This window comes from Pelophylax lessonae, assembly GCF_965119305.1.
Source record: "Pelophylax lessonae genome assembly, chromosome: 9".
NCBI lineage: Eukaryota > Metazoa > Chordata > Amphibia > Anura > Ranidae > Pelophylax > Pelophylax lessonae.
Window position 1 is genome coordinate 222,734,395 of NC_138776.1, and position 21,760 is coordinate 222,756,154.

A 21,760-nucleotide genomic window follows, 5' to 3' on the forward strand; every position below is an offset into this window, starting at 1 on the left:
CGGGTCCCGTGGCCCCCTCGAGGGAAACAGGTGGGGGTACTTGTGTGGCAGGGTCCATGATTATTCCAGTAATTTCCCGGAAAATACAATTCAAATTAAAATAAAAAACTTTTTTTTTTTTTTTTTCCAGACCCCCAGCGCCACAAAAGCCCCTCAGTGTTACCTGCTAGGGATCCCTATCGATCGAGAGAGAGAGAGATAGACCCCCAGGCTCACCACTTGATGCTCAGAGTTCTCTGCAACAGGTTACAGCGCTGTGTTCACAAACAGGAAGTCTTTTGGCTGGCTGCCCAGGAAGAAAGGAGGCGGCTCCGCCCCTCTGCACGCCTTCCGGCGCCTCCCCTAGCTCCACGAGGTGTTTGGATCACCTCAAACATGGCCGCCACCATGCTGGAGACACGAGGCTACGCCAAAATGGCGGCCTCATGCGATCTAGCAAACAATGACGGCGGTTAGTACCGAATAGCGGCGTGACTGCAGAACATCACCACACCTTCTCTACCTGGGGATTTTACCTGGTCGGCGGTACCGGCCCTGGCAGACCGCATGGCCGTTCGGAAGGCCTGCTATCGCTGGAGACTTGACTAGGAAAGCAGTCTACATGTCCGTGGCTACTGACTGGTAGGATACTTATATTATCACAGTAAGATACCCATACTGCCACTAATTACAATCTTTTTTAACATGATTACAATTAGATTGTCAGCTCCCAAACCAAGCCTCCTGGCTTTTTGGACAAAAAATCACACTCAAAGTAGGGGGATCTGTGCCATGTTATAGGATAGAGGTGAACTCATCCTTACCATACAGAGAGGGGCCCGCGTTCACCACAAGACCCGTCAGGGGAAAAGGGGGAACATGCTACTCCCCATACCGGAACCAGGCGGGCACCAACTCCTGACAGTACCCCTCTCCACCGGGGAGGGAGGGCTGTCGACCAATACGGACGCCGTGACTCATGGTCCTTGGCGTTTCAGCGAGACGTTTAACTCGCGGGGTCAGTCCCTCCAGTGGGACTATGTCGCGGCCGACCCAGCGCGGAGCTATGGCCTGCACGCGCTCGTAGGCTGAACTGGGGTGACCACCGGATCTCAACATCCAGCCCGTCGCCCAGTTCAGCTTTCTTGCTTGAAGATCTCACAGGAACACTGGAGAAAAAAGCTGTCTAAAAAAATCTTTTTAAGAAAAAAAATCCTGCCAGGACCGAAGATCCCAGCAAGGTATCTAGGTCCTTACTCCTGACTAGACAGAAAAATACTGATTTGCTGTGGCAGAGAGAGAGAGGATATACCCTCGGGGACTGCCCCTAGGGTGTGGCCAGAGCATTTTTATTTCCTGTCTAGTCCTGCTCCTGTGGAGGCAACATAACCCGAAGGTGCTGTATCACCGAGGACTACGTCTGTCAATGAGCGAGAGAGAAATTTAATTTTTACTTGAGATAAAGAATTTTGGGTTTTCACAAGCTGTAAGCCATAAATCAAAATTAAAAGAAAAAAATGCTTGAAATATATCTGTGTGTGTGTAATGAATCTATATATGAATTTCACTTTTTGAATTTAATTACTGAAATAATATAACCTTTTTTTGATGAAATTCCTTTTTTTTTTTTTTTTAAGATGCACGTGTGTGTGTGTGTGTGTTTGTGTGTGTGTGTGTGTGTGTCCCTTTCCACCTCTAATGAGACCTAAAAACCGTACAGCTCAAGTGAAAAAAAACTGAAATCTTTTAGAGGGGGAGTAAAAATAAAATGTGGTTGCATAAGTGTGCACACCCTCTTATAACTGGGTATGTAGCGGTGTTCAAAATGAAGCAATCACATTCAAACTCATGTTAAATTGAAGTCAGTACACACCTGCCATCTAATTAACCCCAGCTGTTCTAGGTCTTTCCTGACATTTTCTTAGTTGAGTCCTACAGCAAAACCCATGGTCCGCAGACAGCTGTCAGTCAGGAGAAAATCATTTTCTAGACATTAGATAGACCATGGAACACAGTGAAGAAAGTCATCAAGTGGAGAAAATATGGCACAACAGTGACAATACCAAGAACTGGACTTCCCTAAAAACTGATGAAAAGACCAGAACTAAACTGGTCAAGGAGGCTGCCAAGAGGCCTACAGCAACATTAAAGAAGCTGCAGGAATATCTGGCAAGTACTGGCTCTGTGGTACATGTGACAACAATGTCCCATATTCTTCATATGTCTGGGCTATGGGCAGGCCCGGATTGGCTAATCGGGAGCATCTGGAGAATTCCAGGTGGGCTGGTCCATTTGGGGTGCAGGTAGGGCCGGTGTACTGCCGAAAGTTACAAGTATCATCTGCCCTGGACGTGTCCATATCTGTGATGAAGGGGGGACGCACTGGGAGCTTCTGCCTTCTCCTGCCTGACAGGGGTGAATATCATTCTCCCTCCTGTCACTGTACAATGTATGATCCCCGGACTTGTTCATTCCATCCACTTCACCTCTGCCTTATCTCTCCTTCAGCTGTTTATCACTCTACTCTTTACAAGCTCCCCTCCCCCCTGTCAGCTTGTTCTTCGGCCAGGTCACTTGAATCTTCCTCGTTGTTTACTTTCACTTTGTGGCAGCATGTGGTCTCTACCTTGCCTGCACAATAGTAAGTCAGCACCAAGTCTTCTGCTCCTCTCTCCTGTTCACAATAACACTTCACCACCTTCTTTCAGCTGTCCACTCCATAAATCTGCACTGTATGTCCTGCAGCCTCTGGTCCCAACTCTGGGCTATCCAAGCAGTCATTTAGCTGACCCAGTCCTGTCCTAAAATGCAGCATTAGCACTTTCTCTACAGCCCTTCACTCTGCTCTTCATTAACACATGTTCTTATTACCCAGACCTGCCCTCCTACCCTCATCCCCCCCCTATCCCTATCCCCCCCCCATCCTATCCCTCCCTATACCTATTCCCCCCCCCCATTCCTATCCCCCTATACCTATTCCCCCCCCCCTATACCTATCCCTAATAATCTGTGCACTGCGGTTTGGTCACAGTGTGATTGTATGTGCGTTTTACCTGGATTTTAGGTGGACTTCTATTGAATTTCTATTACAAAGTGCGTTTTCATGAAATTACATCAAAGTCCTGCATGTTGCATCTTTGATACGATTTCAGAAAACGCACTGTGTAATAGAATTCAATAGAAGTGCACCTAAAATCCAGGTAAAACGCACATACAATCACACTGTGACCAAGCCGCAGTGCACCGGTGTGACCCCACTATAAGGCAAAGTTCTCACCTTTGAATGTCAGTCACCAGATTGTGGCTTTCCGGACACACAAACAAATCGTCCATTAGTAGACGTGCGACAGTGCCATTTATTGGTAATGGCACCCCACACATCTGCTAACACATGCACCAAACCACATGGTGTCTCAAAAGTGAAACATCTGGGGTCTGTTTAGAGCTCTGATATTTCATAAAAGCCCCCCAACAGGGCAGTTAAAAACTGTAAAAAGTATATATATATATATATATATATATATATATATATATATATATATATATATATATATACACACTGTACATATAAATTCTCAAAAAAATATAAATAATGTAAAACATTTGTAAAAAAATAAATAATTAAGGGCTTGTTCACACGTGTTTTGGTCTCTGAAAAACAACCATGATGCAGATTGCTCTTCAGAGAGCATTTGACAGGAGGTAAGCAGCCGTTGTATCGCCTCCCTACTGCCTGAAACAAACCTTCTACCATTATTAGCCTTATCTATAGATGGGGTGGGGTCACAGCTTGCCATGTTTGCCCTGGGCACTGAATGACCTTGTCTCGGCACTGGGTGCAGGGGGTCCGGCCGCATCGGGCGCAACATCTGGGGGGTTGTCATGTAGCATGACAGTGAAGGCAGTTTTATTCCAGGACAAAGCAGTGTCCCAAAATGAAACGCACACTGTGTGATTCCTGAACTGTTTGCTATCCGCCTGGTGTCTAGCAACCAATGACATCAGGCACACACAGGCAGGGGCCCAGCATTCATAGCGGAAGAGGGTTTAAATTCCTCAATAGATGATGTCCTCCTTGATTAGCTACCTCTGGAGGAAGCTGGGGGAAAGGTAAGTAAATTGGCTAATTTTTTTTTTCCCCTACAGGTATTTAGGGGATATATTTTTTTTTTTTTTGCAGTTTTAAATAGCATTTTATGGAGGGTGAGGTGAAGGATGGCCTTGAATAAGGAGATATTGCCCCTGAGTTGTAAGGTCCTCTTGTTGACATCATTCATATTGGTGTCCCTGAGACAACTGCACAGTACAGGAACAAGTAACAAGAAGCAGGCGTTCCATGTGGGAGCTTGCATGAATCTTAGAATTTTGCATAATTCTTAGAAATGCATAAAATTCAGATTAAGGTGAAGTAAATTAATTTCTGACTGTAGCACAGTTACAGGGTTTGGTAGTTTACTGAAGCAAAATTGGAAAAAAACCTCCAATGGACGCTGCTTAGGTGCTTTTGAGGTCCTTGAACAAATGCACATAGACCATACATGACCAAATGTAACTGTCACCTTTCACCAAACTGAAAGCGATCTGTGGATTCTACATCGTTGCATGTCTGTGTATTTCTCTAGAAATTTGTACAGGGTAGAGGTTTTATTTGAGCTATAGCCGGAGAACAGATAACAAAAGTTCTCCACTTTATATCACTGCAATGTTTAATCTCATTTTTAATACTATGCTAAAACATGGAATGGGCTGCTTTGGCAGCACTATGAATTAGTGATCGAATGATATCGTTTTTTTTATTGAAGATACCAATATTTTGGCCATTGAATATCGGCTTTGGCCGATATTGGCCGATATTTTCGTAAATTTAAAAAAAACTATGTGGAAAATGAGGTTTAATGTTGATAAATGAAAAGTTATGCACTTGGGGGCTAAGAATATGCATGCATCATACATACTAGGGGGGAAGGATCTGGGGGAATCCATGGCGGAGAAGGCTACTGTATTTGCACTGAATTGGAAATGATGATATTTTTTGAAAAATACAATGAATTACAAGGCTGTAGAGAACAGTGAGCCATTGCAAACTTATATTCTGAGGTTTTAATTACATTATTTTAATATAGTCAATCGTGAACTAAAGTGGGCCGGTCTAAGGCATGAAACTCCAGGGCTGAAAATGAGTCCCACTCCGGCCCTGGCTATGGGGCAGAGTGGCAAGACGGAAGCCTTTTCTTATGAAGAAAAACATCCAAGCCCAGCTAAGTTTTGCAAAACCACATCTGAAGTCTCCCAAAAGCATGTGAGAAAATGTGTTATGCTCTGATGAAACTTGTTGAACTTGTCCGTTAAACCTGTTGAACCTTTTGGCCATTATTCCAAAAGATATGTTTGGTGCAAAAACAACACTGCACATCACCAATAGAACACACATTGAAGCATGGTGGCAGCAGCATCATGCTTTGGGGCAGTTTTTCTTCAGCTGGAACAGGGGCCTTAGTCAAGGTAGAGGGAATGATGAACAGTTCCAAATACCTATCAATATTGGCACAGAACCTTCAGGCTTCTGCTATAAAGCTGAACATGAAGAGGAACTTCATCTTTCAGCATGACAACCATCCAAAGCATACATCCAAATCAATAAAGGAATGACTTCACCAGAATAAGATTAAAGTTTTGGAAAGGCCCAGCCAGAGCCCCGACCTGAATTTGATTGAAAATCTGTGGGTTGATCTAAAGAGGACTGTGCACAGGAGAGGTCTCCGCAATCTGATATATTTGGAGTGTTTTTGCAAAGAAGAGTGGGCAAGATGTGCCATGCTGATAGACTCATACTCAAAAAGACTGAATGCTGTAATAAAATCAAAAGGTGCTTCAACAAAGTATTAGTTTAACTACCTCAATACTGGGCACTTAAACCCCCTTCCTTCCCAGACCAATTTTCAGCTTTTAGCGCTGTTGCAATTTGAATGACAATTGCACGGTCATGCAACACTGTACCTAAACCAAATTTGTGTCATTTTTTCCCCACAAATAGAGCTTTCTTTTGGTGGTATTTGATCACCGTCAGGTTTTTTCTTTTTTTGGTGCACAAATAAAAAAAGACGGAAAAGTTTGAAAAAAAAAAAAAAAAAGTTTTTTTGTTTAGGTTATAAAATTTTGTAAATAGATATGTTTTTTCCTGCACTGATGAGCACTGATGATGCCGCACTGATGAGGAGACACTGATGGGGTGGCACTGATGGGCACTGATATGTGGCACTGATAGATCGCACTGATATGCAGCATTGGTGGGCACTGATAGGCAGCGCTGATGGGCAATGATAGGCAGCACTGATTGGCGGCACTGATAGATCGGCACTGGTGGGCAATAATGGGCACTGGTGGGCGGCACTGATAGATGGCATTGGTGGGCAACACTGATAGGGAGGGCACTGGGGGGCTCTCCGAGTCCTGCTTGCCATCCCTGGTGGTCATGGGTGGGCATCCCTGGTGGCTTAGTGGCACCCCTCCCCCCCAGGGCTGCACTGGTAATCAATGTTCTGATTACCAGCACAGACCCCCCCCTGTGATCAGTGAGTAATTAGAAATACTCACTGATCACCCCCGCAGCAGCACCGATCATCCCTCTTCTCCTCACTGACAGGATCTGTCAGGAGGAGAAGAGATCGAAGCCGTTACAACGGCTCTATTTACATTACATGACGGCTGTGATTGGACACAGCCGTCATGTGATCAGGAGGGCCAATCACAGGGCCCTCCTGCCGAATGATGTTGCTCTGTGTCCGAGGGACACAGGCACATCGAGATCGCGCCGCTGCGCGTGCCCGCGGCGGCGCAATCTCTCTCCTTCTGAAGGACGTTCCGGAACGTCCATTCAGAAGGACGAGACTCCCACCTGGCCGTATATCTACAATGGCCCGGGTGGGAGGTGGTTAAGGGTGTGCTCACTTATGCAAACATATTATTTTAGTTTATTTTTACTTCCCTCCACCTAAAAAAATTCAGTTTGTTGTTCAACTGAGTTGTACAGTTTATAGGTCACAAAGATGGAAAAATTTCTGAAATTATTTATCTTTGTCTCATTTATTTTTACATCACATAAACATGACATTTTAACAGGGGTGTGTAGACTTCTCATATCCACTGTGTGGTATGTGTATGTGTAATTATATATATATATATATATATATATATATATATATATATATATATTTATTATACACACACACACATACATACACACTTTTAATATTCATTTCACAATATATGTCATACCTGATAACCTTCTTCCAGTTGAAGAGTTTTGAAGTTCTTTAGTTTTCGCAAGTCCCACAGTTTGACACTGGAATCATCAGCAGCAGTTGCCAAATAATACCCATTTTCTGAAAAAGCTACGCATGATATAGGACCAGAATGGCCAGGAAAATTTGCAACATTAGAGCGTTCCTGCGAAAAAAAAAAAAAATGATACTGTACGTTGTCCAAAGAAAATCCTTTACTGATTTTGTAACAAGCCTTGCAAAATTAGCAATGGCATTATATCAAAGTCATTACTTTTTCTATTGGAATGAACATTTTGGCACACCAAGCATTTTCTGCACCTAAAAACTCCTCTCCTAAACGTGTTGGTAATGGGTTTTTTTTTTATTAAGCCTGTAAAAGCTCCTCTTCGAATACTTCTGAAAATGACTAAGTGAGCACTGACATACAGGCCAACAGAGGTGCATTTATAGGCATAAACCCCTCCCCGACAAACACCTGTAGAAACAATGTTTCATCCCAGTGAGTCTTATATGTAAATCCAAACAATGAACTATGTGTTCCCTTCTGATATTTTAAAGCAGAACTAACCTGTATCTGCGCATCACAAACTGAAAAACCAGAGTTAGACTTACCGGTAACTCAGTTTCTAGGAGTCATCCAGGACAGCATAGGAGAGACAGGCTCCACCTCCGGAGACAGGAAACGCAAACAATCAGGTGAATGAAAGGGCGGTCACCATCCCTCTTCCTCAGCCTTCTTATCTGAGAACTTCCCCCGGAAACAGTTTCCGAAACAAGAAAAAAATACTCGTCCAAGGATACAGCAGCATATAAGGAGGAAAACCCTGCTGTCCTGGACTCCTAGAAACCGAGTTACTGGTAAGTTGAACTCTGTTTTTTCTCCAGGCGTCTGTCCAGGACATCATAAGAGGATCAACGAGAACTTACCAGATTGGGGGGGGGGGGGGGGGGGACTACAGCCTTCTCCCAAATGCTTGATCTTGAGCTGAGAGAAGGTCCAGTCTATAATGTTTAATGAAGGTGAAGTAGCTACACCATGTTGCTGCTTGGCAAATTTGCTCTGGTGTCGCCCCAGCTCGCTCCACCCAAGAAGACAATAATGCCCGCATGGAGTGAGCCAACAGGGAAAGAGGGCATTCCTTTTTTAGGATTTTATAGACCTCCACAATTGCCCGTTTTTGTCCACTGAGCAGTCGTTTTATTTGAGGCTCGATGCCCCAATTTTTTTTACCAGAATGTAGAATAACCAAAGCATTCGATTTTCTAATGCCTTCGGACAATTATAAATAGCGCAAGACAAGCCTTCACATCTAGAAGTTGGAATTCTATTTCTTTAGGATTAGTTGGAGACGCACAGAAGGAAGGTAAAACAATTTCTTGGGCTTTGTGGAACCTAGAGGCCACTTTAGGTAAGAATCCCGGACTTTTACACATTACCAGTCTGTCCTCAAAAATTAGCAGAAATGGTTCCTTAATTGAAAGCGCCTGCAGCTCGCTAATGCCTCTGGCTGTAGAAATCGCAACCAAGAAGACCGTCTTGAAAGTAACCCACTTCAAGGACAGGATTTTCCCCTGCGAAAGTTTTATCCAACCTTGTAAAATGATTGCCAAATCCCATTTTAGGTAGAATTTGAAACGGGACTGGTCTAATTCTGGCCAATCCCCTAAGGAACCTGTACACTAAGGGTTCCAGTGCCAGGGATCGCTCAACAAACCGACAAGGCTGCCACTTGGACTTTTAAACGTACTAATGGCCAGCCCTTTGTCCACTCGTTTCTGTAAAAACTCTAAGATGGCTGGGACACCTGCCGCCCGCTTTCTGGTGTCCAACCAAAAACAAAAAAGGTTCCAATATTTTAAATAAATTGCTTGGGCTACTTTCTTCCTACAAGATAGGATTGTGAGCACAACTCCGTCTGAAAACCCTTTTGATTTCAAGGAGACTTTCCTCAGATACTAAGTTTCAAGTATAAATTTCAGACTCTGAACATTTGGTAACTGGACCGGCCCCTGAGCCAGAAGATCCTCCCTCTCGCGCAACATAAGGGGAGGCTCTGACCCCAAATGCATCAGAGCTGAAAACCAAGGCCTTTTTGGCCAATACAGGACTACCAGGATCAAAGTGGTAGTCCTGTAAACTCTTTTAGGACTATGGGAATAAGTTTGAATGGGGTGAAAGGCGTAGCACAGGTGAAATGTCCATTTCTGAGCCAGGGTGTCTATACCTTGGCCCCCCCCCCCCCACGTCCTTTACCAAGGATAAGTACTTGGGAACCTTGTTGTTGGACTTGCTGGCGAACAAATTCACATCTGGGAGGCCCAACTTCTGAGTCACTAGATGGAAGGCGTCCTTGTTCAGACACTGCTTTGATTCATGCACCGGATGTTCGACTTAAGAAGTCTGCCAGACCATTGTCCACTCCCCTGAGGTGGACTGCGACGCTTGAGCTCAGATTTGCTTCTGCCCAGACAAAAATGGTACTTGCCAGCTGAATTAAGGAAGGGGACCATGTCCCTTCTTGTCTGTTGACATATGCCACTGCCACCACGCTGTCTGAGAGGACTTGCACATGGTGACCCCTCAGATCTTTGGCGAATGCCCTCAGGGCATCCCATATCGCCTGAAATTCCCTCCAATTGGCCGGTCTTAAAGAGACACTGCCCTGGACCAGGACCCCTGGGCCAGTTTTGTTACCCAGTGGGCTCCCCATCCCAAAGCACTGGCGTCCGTGGTAATACGGACAGACACTGGGAAGGACTACTGAAGACCCTTTAAGAGGTTCTCCTTGCTCCTCCATCACCAAAGCACCCGCTTGGTCTTCTGGTATAGGCAAAAGATTTTGTTCAATGACTGTTGTCTCCTGTCCCAAGCTTTTAAAAAGTTGGCTTGGAGACACCTGAAGTGGGCCCTTGCCCAAGGAACCGCTGGAATTGTTGCCGCTAAGAGCCCCAGGCCCGACATGGCTGTCCTGATGGACAGTGCTAGACTGCTTTGAAAGGCAATCGCTGTAGCCTTTACCTTTTCCACTTTTTCTGCCACGAAGAAAAACTTTCTGTGCCACAGAGTTTACTTTGTACCCCAGATAACACAGGTCTTGTGCTGGGACAAGGTTTGATTTCTCCCAGTTTATTAACACACCTAGGTTCTCTAGAAAAAGAATGGCCACCCGCAGGTCCTCCTGTAATTGGGGCAAAATAAAAGGTTGTCTAAATATGGGATGACCGAGATCCCTTTTAGTCTAATCCACCTCAGACTCTGAGGAGGCAGGGGATGCAGGTGAAAGGGGGGGGGGGGCGCTTCTTGCCAGGCCGCTTTTGCAGGGTCATATCAACCTTTGACACAAATGACTGCAGAGCCGCTGTCATGGCTGCCAGGGCAGACTGAGACCCAGAGGGTCCCGCAGCTTTTGAGAGTGGGTCAGGTGGTGAAATTTGCTCCAGGTGCTCCACGATTAAAACATAGGTCGCACCGAGTACAAAAGAAAACATTTTTTATTTTTTTTGCAGTAAAAAAACCCCCTTTACACCGCTACCGCTGTGGTACTACAAGGATCAGCGCACCAGCAGTGCTTCTATAGTAGAGAAGGGGCTGTATACCTGCTGGGACTCACCACCATACACTCAGAACTGGATACAGAGCGCCAAACTGCCTGCCATGCTGCGATCAGAAAGGAAGAGGAAGCGCTGTCACTAGAGACCTCCACCGGACGTCACCACTCCAGACGTCAAGAAAATGGCCGCCGCATTGACTACAATGGGAGACTTCAGAAAAACATGGCGGCTGAACTACACAAACATGGCCGCCGAGGCCGAATACAGCCATCCACAACAAATTGATGGAGCCGTGCGGCAACCAGGACCCCATGATACTTTTAGTTCACCAGGGGGGGAAGCCCCCACAGCAACCCCCCGCACAGCCATTGTCGCAGGCACACCAGAAAGGAGCCACCGGCGGCGGCTCGCTCCCACGGTCCAGCCCATCACCAAATGGACAACCCTCACCCAGAAAAATCTGTGCACCACAAGGGGAACTAAGGGGGGTAGGTGAAGGCAACCATTACAGGGGAACCCCGCCATTGAAAAAAAAGGGGAGGGTGGAGATCATGAGGGAAGGATAGTCCACCCCAGCATTCCCCAGAGAAAAGAGAGGGGACACTACTCACCACACCTGGGAACCAAGTGTGGACAACTCCCGGCGTAGCCAAAATTGTTTCCGCCTAGTCCTACTACTGAAGTTAGAGCAGCATAGGCCCAAGGGTCTAAGAAGATATGGAACTGTGTTCGTCAGTTAACGAAAGCGAAAAGTAGATTTGGGCTTGAACTGGGTGTGGATAATGTCTGTGCTCCTCTCCACAGAGTTCCACATCCAATTCAAGTTTGTGTGCAATGTCTTCACATGCTCCTTCCTTTATTAGATTCTCTAGGAGGGAAAGTGCATGACCTTGTGTATCGCGGTCCCCCGGATCGGGGACTACTGGCTGGAGGTTCCCTTTCTTTGAGGGCATGACTCTTCTTTACAGTAAGATTTCAGCTGTATTTATTGAGATCTACAAACTGCTTAAAGAGATAAGGGTTTCTTGGGTGCAAAGCTGAGGCCTTTCCGCAGTAGGTCTAATTTGGTATCCGAAACTACCGAGCTGGACAGATTGTATATTTTTTATATTGGATTGTGATGGCATTACTTGCTCCCTCTTTTTGCTGTGCTTTCCTCCTCCTCTCTTTCTCCCCTGATTTGTTTGTGATGTAGATCTGTTGGTAGAGGTTGCTGAGTAAATCCCTCCAAGGCACCCCTTCGCTAAAAAAAGGAGGTGTATGTGGGGGTGAGGCTGACGATACAATTGGTTTGGTGCTGCTAGCCGAATGGATATTAGTTGGCTATTTACTTTTGGTTGTATTTTTTCCATTTGTGTCCTCCTCTTGTCTATATGCCCTGGTATGGGCTTTCCCCAATGGGCTCCCTTGTACATTATTACAAGGGGTGTTAGTGGGGGGGGGGGGGGGGGTTGGGAATTCGGAGTGAGCACCCTGATGTTTAATTTCAGGAGTATGACATGGGGCAGGGATATTCTTAGCAGCTGAGTTAATGAAATTTTGGGGAACATTGGTGATGTCTCAGATCTCCCTGTTTTTGGTCCTCCCTCTCTGCCCATTCTGCTTGCCCCCATTTCCTCTATGTCTATTTGGAGGTTTAGAAGCATGGTGGTGAACTTTAACCCCTCCCTTTCCCCCACCTGATTGTAAGCGATTATTACTTTTTTTTTTCCAATTAAACTCCCAACCATACTGGTAGTCCAGTCTGCCCCTTTCAAATTTCCCTGATTTTCAATCTATGAGCTCTGTTTCACAACTGACCAGCTGATCATTAATTTTTGCATCCCAGGAGTCAAAGGACTATGTCTACATAAGTAGCCAATTTATCCTGCAGCATTTTAAGATTTGTTCTTATTATAGACCGATTTCTTTCCCTTTGAGTATTTATGGATTTAAGAAGCAACTTGTTGCATTCTTTCATCTTGTTTATCCAATCAAATTTAAGATCATCGTCTACCCAAATACATTTTATGGTCAACCCGAGTCCCCGAGGGATTCTGCCTACTTCTAAGTAGTTTTCTAGTGGCAGTATGTCCCACCACTGGGTGACCTCTTTTTCTGAAATATGCTTAAGTCTATAAAATAAAGACACCATTTGGTCTTCTCTGGTGGGTAAGTTAGGACTATCTTTTGGGACTTTTTATATGGTTGCTTAAGAGTTACTCCCACCAGTTGCCCGAACACAACCCCTACCCCGATCCACCCTAGCAGGAACTGTGCTAGAACTGTTTAAATCCCTCAAGAGAGCTCTCCACCGCTGCAGTAGACCCCTTCCTGTTAGTGGGCCTAGAGCAGATATCAGCTGTGATAGCTTAATAAAAGCGCCTAAACTTGTATCTCATATGGGACTGCTGTCTATTGAGCAGCATGCTCCAAGCTCTATGGTTACAGTGCTAGGAAGCAGATGCTTTATCCAGGGAGCGCCTGGGTTTTTGATGGGTGCTGCTTTTTTATGCAATCAAGGATATCATGAGAGGCCAAAGCAGTCACATGCCTCAGCATAAGAAGCCCAAAGAAAAGTTGGTTGAGTACCATCCTTCTCTTTCATCTACTTCTAGAGCAGCTGTATCAAAACCCATTCTCAGACAGGCCACAGGGCTGGAAGAAAAAAAGCTGCTAAAACCTTTGGAGAAGTCTTCAACATAAAGTGTGTCCCAACTTTGCCAAGCTGAAGGATGGATAATAATCCTTCCAGGTCATTGGATTGTATACTCTACAGATATTTAGGTGTAGATAGTTCTCCCTTTAGGTTCTCAGGCTAATCCCTTGCCTCTGGCACTTTGTTCAGCTATTAAACCCTCCCGCTCCCTGTGCCCCCACAGAGATCAACTGGTCTGCTCAACCTAGAGGCTCAGATTCTAGTTCATGTGTCATTTCGGCCTCTAGAGTGGTGTCCCAGCTGGCCTGCCCGAACCGAGAAGACCCATCCCCCGCCTAGCCGATCGGCTCGCCTCCCTGCCCAAGCCAAATGGACCTGCTCCCCACCCGAGTCCTCCCCACCCAAACCGAGCAGACCCATCTTCCGCCTGAGACGAGTTTGAATACTTTCCCTCACCTTATTTACACTCGCCAAATGCGAGCGGAAATTTTGAGGGCTGTGTATATATATTTATATACACACACACACACACACTGACAAATCAAAATTAGAGAACAACCTACAATTTCCTAAATGTCAAGGTCACTGCTTAGTCCTATTTAAAATTATCTAAACAGGAGTAAAAGAGCAGTTCTGTTAAGCATATTTCATGAGTTACATATATTTTGAAGCACAGAATAAGGAAACGTCAGCGAGTTTTAAAAAAGAACATTGATCAAAATCAGAGAACACTTTCAGATACCTCCCAGTTATTGGTGTTAATCTGGCACCTTGTGCTAATTTCTTAAATTATCTGACAAACCCTATTTAACTGGCAGCCCAACTTTCCAGTTTTCACTGACTTTTCAAGCTGGTGACTGCCATTCTAAAGTGGCTGAAACCACCGGCAGCAAGTTGTCCAGATGAAGGCCAAAGGAATGACCCTTTCATTAATGGCAAGAGAAGTTTGATGTTCCAAATATGTGATTTCTAGAATATTGCATCTTTACAACGTCACAAACTCATTCAAGCCCCCCCAAGGAGGCTGGTCGTTTATGAAAGACAAATGCAAGAGGACAGGATAATGCGGAGAATCTCAATGGGCAATCTATTAAACACCTCAGCTGCAATTGCTCACCAGTTCAGCGCTGAACAGAGTAAGGATCTGGCTCATCATACAGTGTCTCGTTTGAGAATTTGGACTGAAAGCCCACTCTGCAGTGACCAAACCTCTCATTAACAGAATCAAAAGGCTAGACTAACCTTTGCTGAGGAGCTTGTTGTGTGCACAGAGGAGAACTGGTCCAAAGTGATGAAAGAAAGTTTAATTTATTTGGGTCCAATGGGAAACAACATGTTCGTCATCAAACTGGGGAAAGACCGAACCCAAAGTGTGTAAAGAAGTCAGTGAAAGGTAGAGGGGGAAGCGTCATGGTTTTGGGGATGTTTTCTGCAGTAGGAGTTGGGCCTTTTATACAGCTACATGGCAGATTGAATGTAAATGTTTATCAGAATCTTCGACAACATGCAATTCCATCCCTGCGCTCATCACCCAATCAGTCTGCAATTTTCATGCACGACAATAACCCGTCACAGCAAAATGGATGAAGCAGTTCCTTGAAGCTAAAAACATTGAAATAATTAAATGGCCAGCACAGTCCTGATCTAAACCCAACAGAAAACCACTGTAGTGGATTTCTTGACCATAACTTTGTCGCCAAGGATTTTTCAGTCACCAAACTGTGAAAGACTTGAAGAGTGGAACAAAATCACACTAGAGCAGTGTTAGAGACTAGTGATATCCTGTGGCCGCAGATGTGCTGAAGTCATTCAAAGCTAGGGCCTGTACATTTCCTAATTGTTGATTGTTATAACCTTCAGAAATTTTAGTTGTAATTTTTCTCCATGCTACAGTCATTGCTGTTCTCTAATTTTGAGCACTGTGATTTCTACAAAATAAAAGTTTTTTTTTTTTTTTTTTTTTTTTTGGAAGTGCCTTGATTATTTTGAAAAACACTAGTCTATTGGCATGGTATAGCCACAACAAAAATTTTAACAAATGTTACGCAATAAAGCTCGCAATTTCAGAGTGTTTACATTTTTTAAAAAAAGCCTTAAATGTCTTAAAAATGTCTTAAAGTAAGGGTTAGGCAAAATTCAGCCCTGCAGCTGTTGTGGAACTACAAGTCCCACCATGCCACTTGGTCATGCTTGTGGTTTGTCTTCAGGGTACCCTTTGTTCCGAAACAGCTGGGGGGCTGTAGTTTGTCTACCTCTAGCTCAGGGTAAACTTACCTTAAGATCCCAAATCTTAATCTGAGAATCCATTGTTCCAGTACCAAAAATAAGCCCATCAGGATGAAACTGAGCACAGGTTAGAGCTGCAAAGAAAGAGTTACAATTAATATACAAGTAGGTTCAGAGGGAGGCAAAACAGGACTTTGTAATTAGAAAAGGCTTACCACAACCTGATGTTTCATCTGTCACTTTGGTAAGGACACGCCCTGCATGGATATCAGAAAAGGCCCAATACTGAAAAAAAAAAAGTGCATTAGAAAAAAAGTCCAACTGCAAACGCTGAAAAATAATCACACAACTACAATTTTTTTTAAAATCAACTTCAAAAAGAGATGAGAGCTGGTGACAGTTGTGATGGATAGTGATAAAAACTGGATTTTTGTAAGAACTTACCGAAAAATCCTTTTCTCTGACGTTCGACAGACGCAGCTCTGCTTAATCATAGACTATAAGGTTATGCTCCTCCCACTAGGGATAGGCACTAGGTGGGAAAAAATACCTGTCCACGGCTATAGGGGCTGTCCCAGCCGGCATAACCCCTAAGGCTCTGCTATACTCAAACTGTTGTGTTGCAAGCAGTGACAAAAAAAGACCCCATAAACTCAAAAGTAGAGGGGCGGGTGCTGCGTCTGTCGAACTTCAGGGAAAAGGATTTTACGGTAAGTTTTTACACAAATCCAGCTTTCTCTATCGTTTGACAGACACAGCTCTGCCTTATCATAGACTATAGGGATGTCCCAAAGCAGTAAAAACATGAGGGGTGGGACCAAGACAGGAACAAAAACCTGAATGCCCCAATGGCCAAACATAGCCAACCGGGTAAAACAGAGCTCAACCAGAAACAGGAGCTCCCCCGAAACGAACGAACCCTCAAAGAGAAACCAAAAAAGGGGGTTCTCTCTTAAACTGCAGCCTGCAAAACCTTGCAGCCAAAATAAGCATCCACTGATGCCAGCACATCTACCTTGTAGAATTTTGTAAAGGTATGCACAGACGACCAAGTTGCCGCCTTGCAAACTTGTAGCACTGATGCCGGAAAGCACAGGAGCCACTCACCGCTCTAGTAGAATGTGCCTTCACTGGAAAAGGAAGAATCTGACACTTCGGTGAAGAGGCCTGTACCACTGTCTGAACCATCTGGAAATGGTTGCAGCAGACGCAGCCAGTCCCTTACAAGGTCCATCCATAAGGACAAAAAAAAGAGCATTCAATTTTCTGAAGGACACAGTGGTCTCTAAGTAAACCCTGATAGCCCGGACCACATCCAAAGAATGTAAAGCATACTCCTTAGAATGCTGAGGTTTTTGGCGAAGGGAAGGCAGTACAATGTCTTCATTTAAATGAAAATCAGAAACCACCTTAGGAAGGAACGACTGATTAGGTCGAAGTACCACCTTATCTCTGTGAACCACCAGATAAGTTGAGCGGCAAGACAATGCCGCCAATTCAGATACTCTGCGGGCAGACGTGAACGCCACCAAGAAGGCAACCTGAGACAAAAGCAAGCAGCGAAAATCTCCTGAATTTTCTTAAAAGGAGGCTTTTGAAGAACCGACAGCACCAGATTTTCCTGTGTTCCTGAACCTGAGACCTGTTGTATCCAGCTTGATTCCCGTTTGACCTCCTGGCTTGTCCCTCACCTTGCTTGTCTGCTGCCCGTCCTGACCTAGGCTTGTTTTGTGACCACACTTCTGCCTCATCCTTGTCTGTTCATCTGCCAAAGGATCTGGACCTGTTCACCTCCTGGCGGGGCAACCCAGAGAACCGCAACCTGGTGTCATACACGCAGTAAAATCCATCCTCACCATCAGAGGCTCTGGTAAAGACCGGTTGCCACTTAAGATTCCGCACCTCGGGTTAGCCTGTGTCTACTGCCTGGGTGACTTGTCTGTGTTCCATCCCTTGGTGAGTCAGAGGCTACCCTCTGCACGTCAGGCTCCTGACATGATCCAACACCTGACGACTCAGGTAATCCGCCTGCCAGTCTCCCACACCTGGAATGTGTACAGCAGAGAGGGCTGGAACAAATCTTTTTCCCCAAATCAGAATTTCGGCCACCTTCTTGGCCGCCAGGACACTCCTGTGCCCCCCGACGGTTGATATAAGCCACAACCGTGGCGTTGTCGGATTGAACCCGAACCGGACAATCTCATAGGCAAGTCGTCCAATGACCCAGACAAAGTTTGATTGCTCTGAGTTCCAAAACATTGATCGGAAGTTTTGACTTCCGCCGTCCAGGTACCCTGGGCACAGAGCTTCCCCAGCATCCCGCCCCAGCCCGTCAGCCTGGCATCCGTGCAGAACAACAGAAGGATGGACTTGCCGTGGCATAGTGCTGGAGACTACATCCAACACAAAAGGGCAGACTTGGTGTTGTGGCTCAACCGAATCAAGGAGTCCAAGGACTTCGGATCCTGTTACACTTTACCAGAATCCCCCTCTGCAAGGGTCTTGTATGGAACTAAGCCAACGAAAACGCTTCGAAGGTTGACACAAATTAGACCGCTTTTTGTCCAACAACGACTGAATCGCCCCCTGCAAATTTTGTAGCTTGTCCGAGGGGAGGAAAACCCTCACCAAGGCTTAATCCAGAGTCAGGCCTAGGTACTCCAGTGTCAGGAGTCAATGCGGATTTTTTTAAATTGATGTTTCAACCGAACTCTTGTATAGTTCGGACAGTGACCTCCAGATTCTCCAACCAAACTGAATGAGAGTTCTCTCTCAACAGGCGATCGTCCAGGTATCCCAGTACCACAATGCCCCTCCAGTGCAGCGATGCTAAAACCGGAGCTAGAAACCTTGGTAAACACCCTGGGAGCGGAGGCGAGACCAAAGGGTAACGACGCAAATTGATAATGCTGCTCCGCTACCGCAAAGCGAAGAAACCGCTGGTGTCCAGCGCAGATAGGGATGTGTAGACACGCTTCCTTGATATCTATGGAGGCCAAGAAATCACCCTGATGTAGAGACGCCACTACTGTACGGATGGACTTCATCTGAAACCTCTGTACCTGCACAAAGCGGTTCAGGGCTTTGAGATCTAGAATGGGCCACACCTTTCCTTTTCTGGGTATGGTGAACAGGTTTGAATAAAACTCCTGAAAGCATTCCAAAGCTGGAAGCGGCACAATCACCCCTTGCGACAGCAAGTCGTGGTGTAACGCCCCTCTCAAGTCCCTTAACCTGGCTGGGGACAATAGAAGATTGGACGGGAAGAACCTGTCTCGTGGACGCGACCAGAATTCGATTTTGTATCCGAAACTGATCAATTCATGAACCCATTTGTCCTGGGTCAAGGAAGTCCAGGATTCCCGGAAGAATCAAAGAAGTCCCCCCACCCCAGACTCAGATGAGGGCGCCCCTTCATGCAGACGAGGGCTTGTTTGTGGGTCCAGATTTGCCACCCTTGGACTTACCGGGCCATGGCTCCTTGGACCCTCCCGAAGATCTAAATGGTATACCTTTTTTCTGTGACCCGGAGGCATGAAAAAGACGTTTATGAGCAGTAAAGGAAGGCCCCCGTCTAGGGCATGGCACCTTGCCTTTAGAGGATTGGGGCATATTAGTGCTCTTACCCCCGTGATACCTTTGATCGACTCGTCCAAATAGCTTCTCCCCTGTAAAAGGGAGATCGGCTTTTTTAGAAGCCTGGTCAGCCGACCAGCATTTCAGGTATATCAGGCGTCTAATAACAACCCCCACTGCTGACATCCTGGCCACCAATAAGGCCAAGTCCAAGGACGTATCAAACATGAACACCAGGGCTTGGACCAACTGGTCTAACAGTTCCAGAACCACAGGGGGAAGCAGTGTAATTTCCAAGTTACTCTTCAGCAACTTCACCCATTCAGTAGCAGTTAGCTTTTAACATGTGACCCATTACCACATGTACATGGCGGGATAAGCATTCCACCCGACTATCCACGGGATCCGAAAAAGTCGACGACCCTTTCAACGGGACCAGACCCTGGCCACCGGGGAATCCACCTTCAGTGATACAAGCCCACCTGGTATCCACCGCCTCCGCAAAGGGATAACGGCATGCAAAACGCTTAGGCACCACCATGTGCTTAATGAGCCGCCATTATTCATCCACAATAGAGTGAAACAAGTCAGGACAAGGGAATACTTTACCAGATTTGCGATATTTGCGGGAGACAAAAGACACCTACGTACCTGACGCTGTGGGTTCATCAGCCATTTTAAGAGTTTCCTGCACAGAAATGATCAAATTTTCCCCCAAGGCGCGTTGTCGCGTGACAGCGGAGGACGACAGGTCCCCTTCTCCGTCAGAAAGTGAAGACACCGACCCCTCAGGGTGGTCTGCGTCTGAGGCAACCATATCTGTCAGAATCCGAAGCTCCTGCAGATGGAGGGGAGGACTGAGGACATTTGCGGCTAGCAGCAACAGAACAAAAACGACTGCACTTTGACATCAGGCTTTGCAGAAAAAAGGCACTCTCTGGCTGCAACTGCAAGCCGGAGGGTCCCGCAGTCATTTCTAGGGGATCTGCAGGTGATATTTTATCCTAGGACTCAAGGATTATTTCCAAAGAAGAAACATTTTCATGCACTGTCCCTTTAAGACCGTGAAAAACACGGTCGCCCCGTTATTATTGCAGAACCCAAAACCCTGAGCAATGTCTAAATATAGCAGAGCAGGAGAGGGAAACCTACAGGGGACCCCCAGAAAGGTTACCAGCTCCAGATAAAAATGTGCAGTCCTCATCAGTGTCAAAAACTAAAGTAACACAGAAGAAAACAGGAAGAGGAAACAACTCTGCCACCAGCATAGAAAAAAAAAAAAGTGCTGCATGGCAGTCCCGCCTCCAGACCACAAGAAAATGGCTGCTATAAATTCTCAATGGGGAATTCTAGAAAATGGCTGCCCATACAAACTAATGGGAGGTCATGAACCATGGCAAAATGGCAGCCCCCATGCGTGCCATGCGGTCTCCAGGACCCAAAGGCAGCCAAGGTTCCCCATTCAAGGACCCCCCCCCCCCCCCACAAATATGTGCCACAAGCCAGCCGCACTATTAACCCCCCCCCCCCCCCCCAGCAGGGAACTAGGTCCTATCCCTGTCACTAGGCAGAACAAACTGAGTATAGCAGAGCCTGAGGGATTATTCCGGCTGCGACAGCCCCTATAGGCGTGCACAGGCTATTTTTTCCCGCCTAGTGCCCATCCCTAGTGGGAGGAGCATAACCCCATACTCTATGATTAAGCAGAGCTGCGTCTGTCGAACGATAGAGAAATAGGATCTTTGACTTGCCATAAAATCCATTTCTCTGATGTTCATTGACTGACACAGCTCCCGATTCTTCTTAACCGTTGGGTTATACTAACCCCTACAGGAGAAGGACACTAGGATGGAAAAAGCCTAATTACGCCTATGGGCAGTCCCAGGGGGTATACACCACTCTCAGGAATAGGCACCCAGTTTTGTTACAAGAAAGCCAACTCCACAGAGGGGTGGGTGCTGTGTCCGTCAATGAACATCAGAGAAATCGATTTTTCAAAAATAATTTTCTATTTCGTTCATTGACGGACACAGCTCCTGATTCTTCTTAACCTTTGGGACATCCAAAAGCAATGTTAAACATGAGGGGTGGGAAAACATCAGAAAAAAAAATTCCCAAAGCTAACTATAGCCAACCAGGTAACAGAGCTCAACCATAAACAACTTGAGCTCACCTGAAAAATAATACATTCTCAAAGACGACCAGGTTCTCTAAACAGCCGCAAGCAAAAGCTTGCGGCCAAAAGAAACAAAAAAAAAAAAAAAACGTGCACCAATTACTAGGAGGCCGCCTTGCAAACCTGCATCACTGACGCTTGAAGACAGAAAGCCCAGGAGACACTAAACACCCAAGTAGACTGCGACTAATCAGGGAAAGAAGGAACCTGACCCCTGATAAAACAGGCCTGAAGCATCGTCGTCTGATCCATCTGGAAATGGTCCCAAAAGAAGCGGACAACCCTTTGCGAGGTCCGTTAGTGAGCACAAATAGTGAGTCTGACTTCCTA

The 21,760-nt window shown here is 45.8% G+C and overlaps 1 protein-coding gene across 1 annotated transcript in view; it reads right to left on the minus strand.

Moving 5' to 3' along the window:
• PRPF19 (pre-mRNA processing factor 19) overlaps window positions 1-21,760 on the minus strand; it is a 328,967-nt gene that overhangs the window by 67,230 nt on the left and 239,977 nt on the right. Inside the window, exons 11-13 of the mRNA XM_082268946.1 lie at window positions 15,894-15,963; window positions 15,727-15,812; window positions 7,255-7,425 (exon numbers count right to left, since the gene is read on the minus strand). Coding sequence (XP_082125072.1) covers window positions 7,255-7,425; window positions 15,727-15,812; window positions 15,894-15,963 — 327 coding nt within the window. The remainder of the gene's footprint in view (window positions 1-7,254; window positions 7,426-15,726; window positions 15,813-15,893; window positions 15,964-21,760) is intronic.